This window comes from Kwoniella botswanensis, chromosome 1 (assembly GCF_036426115.1).
Source record: "Kwoniella botswanensis chromosome 1, complete sequence".
In the NCBI taxonomy this organism is placed as follows: Eukaryota; Fungi; Basidiomycota; class Tremellomycetes; order Tremellales; family Cryptococcaceae; genus Kwoniella; species Kwoniella botswanensis.
This window is the reverse complement of record NC_088599.1, coordinates 9,887,137-9,905,030: the sequence shown is the minus strand read 5'-3', so window position 1 is coordinate 9,905,030 and position 17,894 is coordinate 9,887,137. Positions and strand designations below refer to the sequence as shown.

Below are 17,894 nucleotides of genomic sequence, written 5' to 3'. Positions count from 1 at the left end.
GAGATTCCAGTCATACCCATTTACCCATGTTCTGATAAGGCCATGCCACCTAGAGCAGGGTCATCTCGCGCTCGACCCAACAGAGGCAGACCATCGTTTATCCCCTCAACCCAATTTCTCGCTGGACCGTCTAGCTCAGGCACTCGATCGGATAGAGAGGAATCGGATGATCCCTTAGCTCTCAGTCCTCTCAAAGTGACTCCCACCATCACTAGGACCAGAAGAAGTACCTGGTCGAGCAATGTTAGATCATCGTCGCCCGCTTCTGCTGTAGGAGGCTTGCCATCTTCAACGCAAAGGGTGACAAGGGGGTCTAAGAGGAGAGATAGGGAGTACGCGGAGCTTGAACTGGGTGAAGAAGATCTGGTACCCCCCAGCGAAGATGAGGAGTATGAGGAGTGGAAGGAGAGTAGAAAAGCTAGGACAAATAGAGATAAAGGCAAAGAAGTGGACTTTGGTATCGATCGAGAAGCAGGAGTGGAAAAGAGAGAAGAGGATATGGTAAAGGGACTGGGAAGACCTAAGAAACCCGATAAAAGCGTGAGTAGAGATTCCAGTGAGGACCTTGTCTTCAATTGCTCATCAAATTATGATTGATCACATTAGTTGGATCATAATCGTACATTCGAATCACTCTTACCTTCCCCTTCACCCCCCTCACCTACACCTTCAATATCATCCTCAATTACCGATACCCGATCAAGAGAGACTTCTCCGACACAACCATTATCCTTCAGTCAGCAAGATGATCCCTTTTACACTGTACACGAAGATGAAAGGTCAACACTGGATGAAGATGCGCGAGCTCGTTGGGAACATGATGAATTAGAACTGTTGAGACAAGTGCCTCGTTTTCAGAGCTTAGATAGGCCGCCCGAAGAATTAGCAAAGCAGATCGATGAAGAGAAGTCTAGATTTGTCATTGCACAGACTGTATCAAATTTGCCGCTTAGATATGATATCAACAAGGATGGTGTAGAAGCTAAAACAGTAGATGAAAGCTCGGCCATTGCGCCTGACGACAATGCTACTCCCAATGAAGGAAGCTCAGATCATTCCACCCGATCGAGAACCACTACACCTCATACCATTCCGATGCTTCCGGCCCGAGACGAAGGATTGGAGACTCTCTTGCCTGATGACCGTGTGTCCGACGGTCCCGACTCATCGGTGGATCAGGAGGGTTCGGAATCGATGATTGAAGATGGGAATCTCCATGCCGAACAGTCTTCCCAGCAATCTCGCTCAAGTACCCCTCGGACGATACCCTTTATGCCCAACCAGGATCAGGCCTTCGAGACTCTTCTCCCAGCCATTGGACTCAACCATCAAGACCTCCCTAATCCGGTCCATCGCCCACTAACCCCTCAGACCAGTATGAATTTGGTTGACCATTCAACGATTTCGACTCTCAGGGCACATTCCCCTACTCCCATATCATCCGCTCGTGATTCAAACCTTGAAAATCCCTTGACCGTCGATGAAGTCCTCGTCTCTCCGTCCAAGCAGCCAACTCCATTGAGACAGTCCTCTCCCGCCAAGTCACTTTCCCCTATATTCGCAGCGGTTGCTGAACTTCCCGATAATCCCCCACCGTCAGCCATACCTCATCTACCAGCTCCCACTCCACCTCCCGCCGATCCAGCTCTTGCGCAATTTCGTGGCGCTCGTACATTCCGAACACGTACAGTACTTCAATTACAACCATATACCAAAGAGAGGCAGATATATGAAGCTGCTCTTCGGAAAGGTGGGTTGAAGAAGGGAAAGAAAGCTATCGCTCCTTCGAAAGAGATCACTCAAGAAGACGTTGAAGAAGATGAAGCTCGGGTATCTGAAAGTTCAGAAGCTAGTGCTGAAGATGACTCGCCAGGGCGAATAGTGATCGGAAATACACCTCCACCGAAGAAACCTAGAGAACCAAAGAAACTGGTGGACGCCGATTTTGACGAGTACTTTTTCGAGCATGGGATGGCTGCGGATGAGAATGACCCTAATCATATCAAAGATCTTCAGAAGATAGCGAGGAGAAGGTTGAAAGCTGAGAAGGAGGAGAGAAAGCGACTGAGGGCAGATGAGAAAGAGAAAAGGGAATTTGCAAGGTTGATGAAAGAGATGAGGGGTGAAAAGGAGGATTCCGATGAGCAGCAAGCGGACGGAGGTGGCCAAGTGAGTCAGGCTATCTGAGAAGGATGTTTGATCTACGAGCTGATATCGATGAAGCAAAATGGCAAGTCTCGCATTCCCCTACCGCGCTCTGCTGTCCGTACCATTCGTACTCCTGCCGGTACCAAGACGTACGGGAATAAAGGTAGGACGCAACGACCAGCTATTCAAGGCCCGTTATCTGATTCGGACGAAGACGCACAACCTTCGACCAGACCACCACTCATATCCCCATCAAAAAGCCAAGGCAACACACCCACAGCTTCCTACAGAACTGCATTCTCTGGCTTCAATGACGGTGATATGGACGTCGGATATGGTCAACCTCAAGATGACTTTTATCCAGCTATCGATGCAACAACCAGTCATTCACCTTTAGAACGCCAAAACTCGTTCGTCATCGACGATCTCGCACGTTCACCTCGTCTCCCTCGTCCCAGTATCGGTTCAGAATCCGACTCTGCGTCTTCCAGTGCAAGTACTGTGCATGATCGACGACAGAAGATAGCTAGAAGGATGATGCCTGCTGCGATGTTGAGGAGACTTGAAGCTGAAGCCGCTGCCAAAGAACGCCGGAAAGCTGAGAACAAGAAGAAACAACAGGCAGCAATCGAATCTCCAATTCGTCCCGGTCGGGCAGTGGTGAGAAGAGGTGGTGGACAAGTAGATATGAATGGATTGGAAGGTCTATTTGAGGAGGACGATCCCGAAGTCGTATCAGAACAAACTCCACCACTGTCTCACACTCGATCTATTTCCAATTCTTCCGATCAGCCAATCTTGATCTCAGACGGCGGTACATCCTCTGAAGCGGAAGAAGACAATCAAGCTGAGCAAACCCTCGCAAGGCTCCATAGAGGGGATTTCGAGAGCATTGTATCTGGTAATAGGTGGAAAGCAGCCGCGAAAGCGAAGCATCAAGCGCAATCACGTCCGAAAGCTCGATCAAGTCATTCTCGTCGACCAGCTTTGGGCTTTAGAAAACGTGTACGTGCGCCTATTAATGAAAACAATCGAGCAATGGTGCAAAGTCGGCTGGATTTTCCTGTTATGGACCAGTCACCGGTATCGCCATTGAAGAAGAAACGTAAAAGACCCTTTTATCAAGGCAAACAACAACGACCTGCAATCAGGCTGGACGATCACGTCATATTTGCCACAGCGGATTTCGAATTTGATGAAGAAGATGATACTCCTACTCGACCAAGTACTAAGCAAAAGCTCCAGACTATCCCCAGACACTTCGCTCGTACGACTTCTGCTAGTCTTCAACAGAACAAATCATTGGATGCGGATATGGGCAAAGCAAGATCATGGGCGAATTTCGATAAATTCCCTATCGACTTCGAAATCACACCTTTACCTTCTGGCTTACATTGCAGTAAAAACTCCATACCTGGCAGTGGCAAACTGGACAGCTTAGTTCGAGAGATAAAAGGGAATAGAAATGAGGAGATGATCGATCCTTGCCTGGACTACGGAATAGAGCTCAGACAAGATATGTCAGCAACCTCGATTCAGGCTGTTGCACCTCTGCTTTTTGATGCTGTTCATCGACAAATGGTCGTCATTGCGAACGAAGATGACGCGGAAGAATTAGAGTTAGGATGTTTTCGATTTCTTGGGCGATACATCCGACATCATCACCATGACATCGATGAGAATGTAACTCTACTCAAAACCGAAGTTGAAGATGCTATAGGTCGGCTGGAAGGGAAACTTGAGGATATAGATATTGGACGGGCCAAGCAAGGTCGAGAAGCTCTACTGAACCTGAGATGGGCTCTAGTCGAGCTTAGCTGTAGACTGGAGATAGACAACTCGTCATCAGGTGAAACGGATACGTCCTTGCTGCGGAAAGCATCTGTCAAGTTATTTCACCACCTTTTATCACTTGGTTTCGACAAGACTATCCGCCCGCTCAAGTCGATTATGCGAGGTGACTCTGACTCTGCAGAGATCAAAGACCTCACAATAACTTTTTGGATCTGCCTCATTCATGTGTTGACTGCATGGGACGAGCGCGAATCTCGATTTTCTAATGACACATTCTTGACCTATCTCACCCAAGCCTTCGACAGCGTTTTCCACCTCGATCAGACTGGTCCTATCGCTGCAGAAAGAGTATGGTTCCTGGTCTTCGGTTTATGTGCCCTCACTCAATTTGATACCGATGGTCGAATCAGTTCCATTTTCGTCACTGCCCCAAGATGGTCACTCGTACGACGGGCAGTTGGTCTTATCAGAGTAGCATTCGATGAAGACGCAGAAAAACGAGCTCATCTGGATCAGCTTCAAGGTCGAGATAGGTATATCAAGGTGGTAATGGCTCGTTGTGTGAGATTATCAGCCGTATGGAAATGGTCTTTTGACAGAGAAAGCTTCTCTGTAGCTACTAGGGATCTGGGTATAATATTCAAAGATCGACAATATAGAAATCTACCCACGGAACCGCCAGTCGATTATCCGGAATTCATTACTCGCTTCGATATGTCACTCACAGCTGCGGAAGATACGAAACGAGAGACCGCGTTCGAACTTTACCTGCGTCTGGTCTGTGTGGCTGCATCGGATATCATCTCTGCTGCTCAGACTCTATCTGAAGCTCAACAAGCTGAAAAGGACGTACAGAGACTGGTCATGTCGATCATACCCGTCAGTTCGGTCAAATTCAATCGAATATTCCCTCCTTCGCCTAAGGATCTTGGTCAGTTGATCAATCGATATTCAACAATGATTGCTAGTTGTTACTTTTCGCCTTCTCTGTTGACTTACCTATTGGCCAACTCCAAGAAATGGTCAGCATTCGATGAAGCAGATTTCGATTCTCGACAGATATGCATCCGGGGGTTGATGTATTTGTCAGTAGCGAGAAGACATCATAAACAACCTCTACAGCCTGTCGTCAATCGATTAGCCGAACTGATGGGCATCCTGCAAAACGAACTGGAAATCTTGACAGGACCCTCGAATCAGACATTGGGTGTCGGACCGACTAAATTAGAAATTGAGCGTACGATGGTCTTAATTGTATCCTGCTTTAGGCAGATGATCGAACATCATTCCTTCGATGTGGAAGAGCAGAAGAAAGCGGTGTATCCTGATCCTTGTCTGTTGCATGAGAGTGAGTACTAACAGTGCCATCATACATTCTGTGACTTTGTCCTGTACAGCTAATTCGATATCCTGTGTCGTAATCAGGCTGGACCGTTCGTATCTTCGACCTGGAACTAGCCAAAGATCTGAAATGCGGTCTTGAAGTCATCGCTACCATCCAATCGTTCCTTGATACCCGAGCGGCCGCACTGCCTAAACTAGCAAAACGGCGACGTGAAGCCAAAGAGAGTCATAATGAAAGCTTTGATGAGTTTGGATCACTGGGTATCGACTTTACCGACGCAGACGTGCTGGCTTTAGGGGGTGATTTGGGCGAAGAGGAGAATGAGGTGGAGAAACAAGACGAGGAATTTGCCAGAGTGAGCTTCCACAAAACCCGGTACCACACAAGCTTACCATACTCGCCTTTCGACAGATCATTGAGGAAGTCATCTCGCCCAAGATCTACCGTCTGTTGTCAGACATGCTGCCGCCTGTACCAGACGATGACGCAAGGACAGAGCATGATGCGGACCAACAGATCTTCATTAGCAAGCTCACCAAGTGTTGGTCGGATTGTGCATCTGTTCTGGTCGTTGAGCATCAGCAATTGGTGAGCTAAATCTCTTTTTTATTTCAGAATCTCCAGCTAATGAGATGACTTAGGACTGGTCAACCTTCATCTCCCCCTTTGGAAGGCAATCGTGGGCTAGATTGGGAGATGAAAGGGGAAGAGTCCAAGTGGGACTGCATTTCATGCTTAATGTCGCTCAATTGGATCCTGCCGCATTCAGTGTAAGTTCGTTGAGATATCTGAAGACAAAGTTGCTGATATACTATTCTCTAGCACCACGAGGAAGATTTCATCGCTTTACTTTTTCAAGTAATCGGTACCGACAAGTTGACAGTCGAGCATAAATACTTATCAGCTCTTTTGGCTATGCCTGGTGCATATAATCATCCACTACTTGCACCTTTGGGTGGCATCGAATCCTTGGAAGGTGAATTGAGTCGAGATGGTTTCATGGGTGTAAGAGAAGTGGCATTACGATGTGAGTCCATTTTCGTGCCATGCTATCCATAAGAAGTATGAACTCACAACAAAGTATGTCAATTAGCTATCTTTTCCGCATTACCTGACTTACTCAAATCATCGAAAACCCTAGCATCTAACAAATCATTCATTTACAGGTGTATCAACCTATTCGTCTCGTCAATCGTCTCATATGACAAATCCATCAACCCAAACAAAGTCATTCATAAGCAGTCATACCGTGCATTTACAGATACCATCATTCGAGATTTGCGGAACATCGCAGGAGAATATATCAATTCATTGTCTGTCCCTGGGCTCAAGCATTTCAACAGCGGGATATAGGTTATATTGTATATGTTGTAAGATATTGCATTTTTGATAGTCGTGACACGTCGAGTATTTGTATGTTGCTACTATATGCATTATGTATCGATTTGAATTGACGGGACCGTGCACAACGCTTGAGTCTTGAATCTATATCATACAATTTGAATGGCTTTATGTACACAACTCACACCGAGAGCTACTGGCCTCATTAGTCTGTGCTCGTGTTTTCTCATCTTCCTTACTTTCTCACCTTCAATTTTGAGTATATCGCTCTATATATCCAGTACTCGTTCTTGCCTTATTGAAGCGCATCATGTCAAACCAAACCGCTAAAAGAAAATCCATGGAGAAATCTGAAAAATCCGAAATCACGAAGGTGAGTTGACTTGTTCCATTCCGTGCGTATGTTCGGAGAAAGACTGACCTCGACACACATCAGAAGTCTAAGTCAGACCATTGTAATACCCCTGAGCCGGTTGCCATTCGTGGTCATATTCCTAGTCTCATCGCCTCCCTTCAAACCGCAACCGAAGCATTGCAGGATGATTACGATAGGAACGAGGAGGAGCGGGAATCAACTGAGAAGTGGGTTGCAGCGCTGGAAAAAGACCTAGAAGCACTCAGAGACAGACGTGACGAACTCGAGAAGGAATGCGATGAGCTTGATAACAAATATGATTCCCTTGATGAGAAATATAGAGTTCTCCAAAGCTCAGAAGCCTTCCAGAAAAATGAGGTCAAGAAGCTAAAAGATCAGCTCGCCAAGGAAAAAAGCAGTCAGTCCAAATTTTTCTTCTTTCACTGTTTCTTCGACCCATCCAGAAGTTGTCAGACTGACGTTCACGAAATCGTCAAGTGCAGAAAACGAGGCCTTCTCAATTGATAAACGCAAGATGGTTTCAGATATGCTCGGGAAGAATAAAGAGTGGCTCAGCGATTTTGAGAAATTGGAAACAAGAGCGAAGGTGGCGTTTAGCGAGATGAATAAAGCTAGAAAGAAAAACGGTGATTCACCATATAGCAAAGAGGAATTCGAAAAAGTAGTGGAGAGATACATATAGTTTGCATATTCCCTCCTGAGATACCTTTTGAGATGCGATCAACGCCGTACAATATGAGCCTCTTCTTCAATAAAACAGAGTGGATTTCTTGTTTTCAATCCCACAATCAATGATCATATCGGTCAGATCAATGTGGGTGGTCACAGAGAAGAAACGTAAATGTGGCAGATACGGGCGTACTGAATGGGATAGGACGCTTTGACGTCTCAGGCGAACTTTGGCTCAGCGGACACTGACTAATGGATTGATTGCCCTCTTCCCCTGTTTTGCTACTTCTTTCACCTTCTATTTTCTCGAGCAATTCAGGTCTTCTTCGACTGACGTGTTTCACTGACTGTGAATGGTTCCTAGCACATCCATTCATCTGGCATACCCCAACCTCCTAGAAAATCACCTGAATCATGCTCCGCTTACTTATTGCCCTCTCACAGACTTCGTCCCTTTCTTGAGAGATCTATTCTTATTTACTAATCGAAACAAAATGAGGGAAATGACTAAGAGGAAGTCTGCCGAGAAATGCGAGAAACCAGGAATGGCGAAGGTGAATCATTTGATTGGCGGGAAGAGGAAAGAAAGCAGCTGAGTTATGTGATCTGATAGCAATCCAAGAACGAGATCGATCACAAAACCACCACCGAACCTGCTGCTATTGATCAGCTTTTCCAACCACTTCGAAAAGAGATCAATCAACTTCAAGCTAAATATAACGAGAAGGAGGAGGCATATAGTCTTCTTTCGCAGCGGCTTGACAGTCGAGTGAGAAGTTATGACCGTCTCAAGGCGAAGCACGATGAGTTTTGGAATCTCTGCGACGGCATGAAGGACCAATATGCTTCGCTCGAACAAGACTACGGATCATCAATGGACAGCTATAAATCCGAACAGGTAAAGTGCCAAGCTCTTGAGCGGAAGCACAAGTCCCTCGAGATCACAAACAAGACTCTTAGTGCTCAAGCTATCTCTCAAAAGTCAGAAATCAAGCAGCTGAAAGCTGAGCTTGCAAAGGAAAAGAGAAGTAAGTTTCATCACATTGGGTATTCGGGTGCCAGAAAGTGACTTTTGCCGTCTCTCACAATGTAGGAAGCATATACTACAAAGGCGAAGATATCAAACTGATCTCTGATATGCTCGGAACCACTCGAGAATGGACTAAAAAGTTTGAGAAGATGAATTTTGAGGCGAATGTGGCGTTCAGCGAAATGAATAAATACAGAGAGATGGAAGGTGTAGGTGAGATTGATTGAGAGGGATTTGAGGAGATCATAGACGAATACCGATAGGTTTGGGTGTTAGCTGGTCTCGTATCAATGTAAAGTGAAAACGCCTCGTGTACATAGCTGGGATTTTTCGAGCGCCTCGGCGAGCCCTTATCAGATGAGGCTGACAGTCCAAGTTCGCGACCCGTGGACGCAGTTGCAGTTCAGTGACCGAGGCTGTGGACTAGGCAAGGCATAACGTTTGAACAGGTTCGAGATCCTACCTCGCCGACTGGTATTCTAACTACAAATTTTCTGTGATGAGTCGACGGATCTCGGTGTCCATTGCAGTGGCATAGCGACACCAGATCGCAAAGGAACATTCTGTCTGTGAAGCGCGAATTGTCATCTCGAGGATGTTGATCATATGCATATACACACGGGCCAAAGTCATTCATAATTGTAAAGTACTTTACCTGTCTAAACTAGCAGTCAGTACCCACATCGGAGCGATGATGTAATAATGATAAATATAGGAATGGAATATGAAACGGAAGGAAGGATGATATAGTAAGAGTATATTGTATATTTCAGTAAGCTATACCCACAGCCAAAAAACCAATCGATCAAAATCGTGAGCTCCCGGGGTATCATGGAACCAACATTTCGTTCCAAAATTACATTCACGTCCAAGCGGACATCGATGAGAGTATATACAATCTGATTCTGCTTTCTTGCAAGTCCCATGAGTGACCACAAAACAGTTCTACACAACAAAGGTTCACTCCATCAGCTCACCGTGCAAAACAGTATGAATATCAAGACTTGCTTGACATCGATATCGAGCATCAATGTGAAGACTTAAACTTACCATCTCTTTGGCCAAATCCCTCAATAATTTATGTTGCTTCAACGTAAGAGATAGACCATGTGCGAATTTACAATGAGTGTTAGGACAAAGGCCCTCAAGATAATGGTGATGGCATGGTTTAGGGTCGAGTCTACTTAGAAACTACTGCAGCGAGTTGTCAGAAGATTTACGGGGCAACGAGAACAGCAAATCAGCCTGATACTCTTCTGGAGATAGAGTAGAGCGGCTATAACGTACCATATAATCCTCAGCCTTTCGCCTAGCTCGATGTCCGCCTATGTCCTGTGACCCAGAGCTAAACATTCGATCTTCAGGTTGAGTCGAAATCGAGGATCTTCGAGTTATTCGACTGCCAAGAGGAATCGAGTTCACACTGCCGTAGCTCAAGGAGCTGATACTGGCCGATCGTTCATCTCTTGCCATGTGCTTGCCGATGATTTCCTTATAATTTCTTGGAGCTTGAGCAGGACTTAGAGTCGATGCCTTGTGTTCCCAAGGGGGAAAAGCCATAGGGTGGGGAGGGCCAATACGGGAAGATAGCTTCCTAGCGGGGTTGGTAGCTCCGCGGATTCTGAACCCTTCAGGTAGTCCTGTGTCATCATCATCCTCATCGGAAGCATCTTGCACGATTGTCGTAGGTCTTTGAACATGCTTGACTGCTGAATGAGGTAGCTGCACAGACGGCTCATCCTCGTCACTTGAAGGAGGAGATCCTCCGATGTTATCAATTTCTGGATTGATTGGGACTACAAGCTTGTTTTTGACTGTAGTCTTTCTTCCTGGTGTTGGTGAAGTAGTACTTCGGATAGTTGATTTAACATTTCGAGGACTGGAAGGTGGTGACAGGTTATATCGACGATCAATCACGGATACGAAATCGCTCGTAGCTTTTGGGGCTTGCTTGGCGGATAGAGCAGGTCGGTTCCATGGAGGAATGGGAGTGGGATCAGCAAGGTGAGATGACTTGACAGTTAAGGATGATGATCTCTGGTATGATCCTTCTTTACGTTCATGATGAGGTGATTGCGCACGAATAGTGTGATTCGACAAAGCGCTTGATGATCTTGAAGCGACACTCGAAACTCTCGACGATGCGATACTTGAGGTGACGGAAACATCGTTCGAAATTTTGGATCGCTGATATAGTCTGGTCCATTCTACCTCCTCCATCGGAAAAAGGCCAGGGACTTCTACCAGTCTGTCAGCTCCCAGGACTCTGAGAGGATCCTCGGCCTGCTTGGTACTCTGGATACCATTAATGATATCCCGCACCCCACGTGTCTTCAGCAACTCGAGGAAACGGAGGTATTTGCTGGCCTGGCACAGTCGTAGATTGCAAAATCAGTTCCTCATCTTCTTCCTTCGGGTTGATCAAGCGTGTGCTCACCTCAGGCATGCCCAAGAGTATAATCTTGCAGTTTGGAGTATGGGAGTATAGTTTTATATACTCTGCAGCCATATTCGCTATCAGCACTTGTGCCCGATTGGTACAGAAGACGAGTCTCACCTGTCATCTTGTTATATGCTTGTTCCGAATCCGGACAATCTTGAGCAATGGACAGTTCCGAATGGGCAGTGAGACCGTCCAGGAAGCTGCGGAATTGTGCATGGTCATGTGTGATGCCGACCTAGACAATTGGGAGATCGATGAACATAACGCCTGCTAAAAAGGATAAACAGAATAGATGCTTACTGTCCTAAGCTGCTTGGTGACTGTTACCTGCAAAGATGAATCTTTAGTCAGTCACTCTGCTTTCTGAAGACATTAGATCGTGATTACTCACCACATCAATGAACAAGTGTACAACGATCAAGTACGAACTTGAACCCGGATTCTGTCTTTTCCAGACTGAATTGACCGCCTCGTCGAGGCGACTTGCAAGTTCTCGACCTAGTAACGCATTTGCTTAAATTGCGTAGTTCAGATTGCAAAGGAAAGACTCACCCCCTGCTTCACCCTTCTGAATCAACTTGTGATCGAACTAGCAGAGAAGAGAAAAGTCAGCCACACGTGCAAGAGGCAAAGGACTACAGTAGTTCTACTCACCATTCGAGCATGCCCTTCGAGAAGGACTGCCACAAATGGCAATTCCTTTATTTGCAGCAAATGTCAGCTACTACATTCATCTGATTTCACCATCAATGACTCCATCAGTGAGAATCAGGCTCACCTTGTCCTTATCTGGTTTCTCAGTCTCAGTAACGGACGTCGAAATCTGCCAGGTATCCAGCCGTTGCTGAAGCTCATTCGCAGCCTCTTCCCATCTATCTTTCTCCTTCACAGCTTTATGGTACATCTTAGCAACTTTAGCGCCTTTCTTATCGGAGTGAAGTTTGTCAACTTCCAATTGATGTTGCTGGATGAGCAACTCTTGTAACTTCGATTTGACGACGTCAGCTTCAGCTTTGTAATGACCGAATTGTTTATAAGCTTCGTCGAGTTCTTCTTGCTTTGATCTTTCGGATTTCTCCAGAATTTCGTTTTTCTCCTCCAGAGTCGTGTTGGCGTTCTGACATTCGTGGATCTCTTTTTTGAGGGTAAGGTTCTGAGCTTGGAGGTTTAGGAATGTTGATCGATATAGTTCTTCGAGCGAAGTTCTCTCCTTTCCTTGTGAAGGGTTTCCTTTCGTTTTAGACGGATCGAGACAGATGTGACTGAGAATACAGCACGATTATTAGCCTATCACCCTTGTTGACATAGTGCATCGGGGTCTACACTTACTGCATGGCGGCATTCTTGATACGAGCCATGACTTCCTCCATTCTGCCCATGTAAAGGCCTTCCGCCTCTTTCCTGTCTGATTCTATCTGACCATACTCTTCGATCTCTTGTAGGATCTCTTCCATCCCGTCAAGCTCAGCAATGGACTGCTTAGTCAGTTCAGTTGGTTGTGATCTTTTATGACGAGTTTCGCTCGACTCGTCGTCCAATGACACGGATACGGCTTGAGGGGTATCTAGTGGAAACGAAGGCTTGGTGGGGGTAGTAGGTAGAGAAGATCCGGATGGCATTGTACTGGCAGAAAGAGGGAGAGGCACCTCTTGCGGTAAAGGCGAGAAGACTTCTTGAGCATCTTGGATGCCGTCCATTGTGGCGGACGAAGCTGTAGTCGGTGTAACAGGTAGAGGTGTACTAGTAGCTTTCGCCAGTAAAGCTGTAGCAATATGAATTGGAGAAGGTATATTCCCAGCTAGTGTAGTAGAAGAAGAAGGAAGAGAGAAAGAGAAACAATAATTGTCGAACACTGATGGGGGTTTTGGATCTGAGAATGAATGGGAACCGACTTTTACGCTCGGATCATCATGTTCATTCGAAGATAACGCTTTGACCTGTTTGATTTGGGATTGAGAGTAAAGACTAAGGATATCTGCTTTACCTCTCCTTTCTCTAAGAGTAGTGTCTTTTCTCTCTTTAGTGGGTGTGGGTGTGAAGGACGAAGAAGGAGGATGGTTATCTTGGGATGGTGAAGAATCAACTCTACTCTTCTTCGCTTTGGAGGAGTCTTGCAAGGGAGAAACAATCCTAATAGCTTTAGATTGTCTCGGAGAAGTGATGTCTTCCTTTGGCTCTTGGATCGTGACCGTTTGATCATAAGTGTTTAAATGAAGATTCCAGTCTCCATAAGATGGCCTAGCCGATTGGTAAGGATAAGTAGGTAGTGTTTGAGTATGTGTTTGTCCTTGATTTGGTAAAGGGGAATATGGGTTGAAGGATCGTTTAGACGATGTCGGAGTGTCCTGTATAGTAGTTTGATTATCATGAAAATTGAAGGAAGGTGGTGTACCTTTTCGAACTATCGATAATTGTGTTGGTTTCTTGACGAACGTAAATGGAGTAGCAGCTGCACTCAAGGATCCCTTGGAAGTAGCTGTACCATCCGATGAGTTTGATCCTGATCCGTCTCTCTTCATGGGGAAGGAAGAGAGTGACATGGTGGGTGACAACAACGCCGTTGGACTGATAATCGTATCTTGTCCGTCGTTCTCTTCATCTTGTTTTACGTTTTCCACAGGGTTTTCGATTTTCTCTGCTTTCTTTACATGCTGGGCCGATGAGACTGTTCCATCTGAATCATAGATACTCGATGATACCTTTCGCGAGAGAGGCTCAGGTATCAACGATTCCTGAGTGAAGGTGAATTTAGGTAATAACGCGAATGACCTGGTGGGTGAGAGTGATGGTGGTGAGGGAGGTGGTGATTCCAGATCGACCAAATCCATATTAGATGCTGTTGGAGGGGGTGTGGATGCCATGGCGAGGCTAGTATGCAGGTGATGGTCGGGTCAGCCAGATGAAGGAGATATAAATGGAATGAAGAGGAAGGTTGAACTTACAAAAAGATTTCTCGTCAGCTCGAGCGATTTTTTTAGACGGTATTCAGCCACACTGAGGTGGACGTGGGAGAGGGTGGTGTATATGAGTGAAATTGATGTTGACGGTCGGGATGATAAGTAATCAGTGCAGATCGATCAATGAAGGATAACTCGAAGAGGGACGGGAAGAGAAAAATGATCGACTTATTTACATTTTCATTTGTTTACTTCGTTGATGACAGTTGACTGATTGACTCAATCGATTGATGGTTTGTGAACCGTGCGCTGTTTTGTTAGTGTTGCACCAAAGTGATTGTGATTGGGTGTGCACGTGTTTTGGCTGCTTTTCCTGTTTCGATCTTTATCTTTCCTTCACTATCATGATGCCGCAGACAGGATCCATCTTGCACCAACGCCTATTCAGCTCATCCATCCCCATATCAGATAGCTTACTGGGAAATACCATTCACCCTACACCCAGCCAATTACAGTAGGAAGTTCAGTACGGTATATCAATGAGTATCATCATCAACCATAAGTATAAGTATGACAGAAAATGCTTTGCATATAACCACCTTCTTCTTTCTATTTCACAAGTCACCTACGCCATATGAACAATGCCAATGCTATGGTTTCAGAAATCATCAGGTAACTAACGATGTTTAAAGTAGAAATACAATTTTACTTTTATCAATCTCCAAAGGATTCCAAACGATTAGAAGAGAAATATGAAACTGATGAGATAATGCTACAAGTTACCTTTCCGGTAAGAAAGAAAGGAAATTAAAAGGAAAAAAAGGGACTATAATGACATTACAATGAATCGATGTAAGATGATGATACAGGGTAGAAGGAACAGGTACTTTCAATGATGGTATCACAAAAATAAAGAGAAGAGAAGATATCGTCCTATAAAGGAGAAGAGGAACCGTTCCATGCTATGACGAATACCTAGGAATGTTCGGTATTATAAAGTGATAATTCGTCATTATTTTTCGTCAAGTGTAAGTCAAGCTGTTTGACCTATCGAGTGACTGTAGCTCGTTCGAGGGGATTATGGCCCGAAGTAGCTGTGATGCTAGGCGCAGAGAAAGCGGAGTTGAATGAAGTTCTATTCGAAGACGACATTCGCATGAGTCGAGGATTCGTAAATCTTTGCTCTCGAGCGACTTCAAACGAAAACGAATCAGAAATTAGTATTTGCACAGATGAAAGAGTTGAGGGGCGACTTACCAGTCACACGAAGTTCTTTCCCTGTGAATTTAGCATTGACAGATTTCAAATTGGCATCTTCACCCAATTTGATATCCCATTGAGCATGATCTAAAAAGAAACACGATACCGCAGAGTCAGCTTGTTCCTCTCCATTCTCTTCAAGATCCTTCGAACTCACCTCCCTCATCCCATTGATCAGCAACGATATGAATAGTCCTAGTTCCTCTCGTGGCAATCGTGATATTATCGAGTCTGCGCCGATATCGTCAGCTACCATCTAACCACGTCATAGATTGCTCAGCTGATTTGAGACTCACGAGAAACCAGGTAACCAAACCATTATATCATAAAGATGAGGTGTACTCTTAATCGCTATCCTACCTTCTGCGCCTTTAATAATTTCTATCCATTCGTTTTCCGAACCTTCAAATAACTCAGGATCAAAATCGTCAAAACTGACATCCGGTCTATCTTGACTCGAGCCGAAGGACAGAGCTCTTCCCGATACAGCATTGGTCTTTGCAGGTGGACAAGCCCATCTGGGTGGAGGAGGAAGAGGGTTAGGCGATTTGTTACTATTACTTCCATTTGAAGATGATGAAGAGGAAGAAGCGGAGGTCGAGGTCGTACTCATACTAGTACTTGAAGATGGCGAAGGGAACTGTTCGGGGACTGAAAACCTTCGCTGCATACCATTTACAGATGGTAAAGGGTATCCAGCGGGGGGTGCTTTAGGTGCGGAAATCTCACATCCTGTCGTGGGTGATTGGGCAACTATGCTATTTCCACTTCCAGTCGAACGGAACGATTCACCGGACAACCTTCTGACGTCAGGTGAAATCGCATCAGGACCATTCCCATTTGTAGATTGAGGTGGGGCGAGTCTACCTTCAGGTTGAGTATAGAGGTTGTGGGAGGGTGTTTGACTAGGCGCAGGTGCAGGTGCAGGTGCGGAGATGGCAGGACCAAGAGGAGGTGTATGTTTGAGTGCTGTGAATCCGGGGAAACCAGGATCTAAATGTGGTGCAGTCGGAGGTGTATCCAAGCTGCGACGTCGATAAGGGAATGCACGAGGGGGTGGTCGAGTAGGTGAAAATACCATAGGTGACATGATTAGATCATAGGGACAACAAAGTAAATTAGGTCAGCTCAAGTCAACTTTTTCTTCTATAAATACAGGTAGATATGTAGGAAAGGATGCATGTGAAGGATAAACCAAACTGTTGATGATTGTCGTTGTCAGGTGAATCGATTGGTATATCGCCACCGAGCGACTTGACGATTGACGTCACGAAGGATCTGATACGTGTTGGGCATGAAGACGATCTCAAAGGAAGGTTTATGATATGCAATGCAATGACATTGTCATGTCATGCACATTGGAGTCGAAGACCCAAATGATGACATCCGGAAAAGTGGAAAGTGAAAGGTTGATAATGGATGAGGAGTAAAATTGTAAAAGGCGCGAGTATGTGTACTGTCAACAAGAAGAACACTCACCTGGCATGTTTCCTTCTCCAACTACCATTCCTCCTCAGTAATGGTTTCCTGGTTGTTGAGCTTCGTGATTCGTCCCCGTTGCTGGCCATCGCGGATGGTTCTTCGTAGTAATCTGACTTCCTTGCTGGGGAAGACGATGATGCATGTGGCCATACAGGAGGTGGGAGTTCAGCTCGAGGTGTACATTCTCCCTTGGATGCGGTCGAGCTTGATGGTGAAATCTGATTGACGTTGTTGTGAGCGGTGAGGAAAGGAGGAATCTTCTCTGTTGACGAGGATAATTCCGGAGTGGATAATTTAGGATCAGGTGAGGCAGATGATGAGCTACCTGAACCTGAGGAGAATACGGAATTGATAGATTTGTCGGATAACATTCGAGGGTTGATAGGTTTCTCCTCTTCCATGGATATATCTTCCTTGTCTGGAGGTTTGGATGAAGGTGTTTCACCCATACTGCCCCAGCTTGTATTGCTGCAGGCGGATTCCCTTCTTTCACCACCAAAGGACCTATTGTCAAAGTATGACAAATAGGAAGAGGTCGAAGATGTGGGTGAAGGGGATGCTGAATTTGAGACCAGATGTGATAATGTGGGTGATTGTTTAGGTGGATGCGGATGTAAAGAAGTAGTATTCAATTTGGATGTTGATGGTGATGAATTGGAAGTGGAAAGGAAGTTCATTGATACTATGAAATATGGGTTGACAGGTCAAGTAAGTTGTGATCAATTTGTAATTTGAAGAGAGTGATGGTCGATCCAATGTGAGCTTTCCATATACAGTATGAAGTACGAAGCAAAGCACAGCTCTCCGGGGTGAAATGTTGATCAATCACTGGAATGGAAATGAGATGACGATATACGATATTCCCGTTCCAGTATCACCGATTGCTTGACTTTATTCGATCTTTTTGATGTAGAACGACTATCCCCTTCTTTGTTGGATTTTGTTTATGCGTCAACAAAAGCAAAGTTGGGCAAAGTTTGATGATAGAGTGATGTCGCTTTGTCGATTTTAGTATGATTGATTTCGACAAAAGAGAATTCGTAAAAATGGTGCTAAGCTGAATGAATATTCGTTATGTTTCCCCGCAATGACAGGTCTAAAGGAGGGTC

General features: G+C 45.4%; 5 protein-coding genes across 5 annotated transcripts; 3 read left to right on the top strand and 2 right to left on the bottom strand.

Annotated features, from left to right (window-relative positions):
- Positions 1–42: 42 nt before the first annotated feature.
- L199_003745 (uncharacterized protein) lies at positions 43–6,640 on the top strand (the record flags this gene model as incomplete). The annotated part of the gene is made up of 8 exons (XM_064889474.1): positions 43–540; positions 607–2,169; positions 2,224–5,290; positions 5,368–5,642; positions 5,699–5,875; positions 5,929–6,057; positions 6,110–6,314; positions 6,381–6,640. The coding sequence occupies 8 exons, from the start codon at positions 43–45 to the stop codon at positions 6,638–6,640; spliced, it is 6,174 nt and encodes a 2,057-aa protein (XP_064745546.1).
- A 298-nt stretch (positions 6,641–6,938) lies between these two features.
- L199_003744 (uncharacterized protein) lies at positions 6,939–7,686 on the top strand (the record flags this gene model as incomplete). Its single annotated transcript, XM_064889473.1, has 3 exons — positions 6,939–7,001; positions 7,065–7,401; positions 7,487–7,686. 3 exons carry the CDS (start codon positions 6,939–6,941, stop codon positions 7,684–7,686), a joined length of 600 nt encoding a protein of 199 aa, XP_064745545.1.
- A 481-nt stretch (positions 7,687–8,167) lies between these two features.
- On the top strand, positions 8,168–8,966 carry L199_003743 (uncharacterized protein; the record flags this gene model as incomplete). The annotated part of the gene is made up of 4 exons (XM_064889472.1): positions 8,168–8,227; positions 8,287–8,701; positions 8,767–8,910; positions 8,953–8,966. 4 exons carry the CDS (start codon positions 8,168–8,170, stop codon positions 8,964–8,966), a joined length of 633 nt encoding a protein of 210 aa, XP_064745544.1.
- A 514-nt stretch (positions 8,967–9,480) lies between these two features.
- On the bottom strand, positions 9,481–14,007 carry L199_003742 (uncharacterized protein; the record flags this gene model as incomplete). Its single annotated transcript, XM_064889471.1, has 11 exons — positions 9,481–9,648; positions 9,754–9,894; positions 9,991–11,070; positions 11,141–11,202; positions 11,261–11,381; positions 11,447–11,473; positions 11,538–11,644; positions 11,699–11,735; positions 11,801–11,845; positions 11,925–12,408; positions 12,476–14,007. The coding sequence occupies 11 exons, from the start codon at positions 14,005–14,007 to the stop codon at positions 9,481–9,483; spliced, it is 3,804 nt and encodes a 1,267-aa protein (XP_064745543.1).
- Positions 14,008–15,090: 1,083 nt separating this feature from the next.
- Positions 15,091–17,462, bottom strand: L199_003741 (uncharacterized protein; the record flags this gene model as incomplete). Its single annotated transcript, XM_064889470.1, has 5 exons — positions 15,091–15,236; positions 15,301–15,390; positions 15,461–15,534; positions 15,600–16,328; positions 16,783–17,462. The coding sequence occupies 5 exons, from the start codon at positions 17,460–17,462 to the stop codon at positions 15,091–15,093; spliced, it is 1,719 nt and encodes a 572-aa protein (XP_064745542.1).
- Between the last annotated feature and the right edge of the window lie 432 nt (positions 17,463–17,894).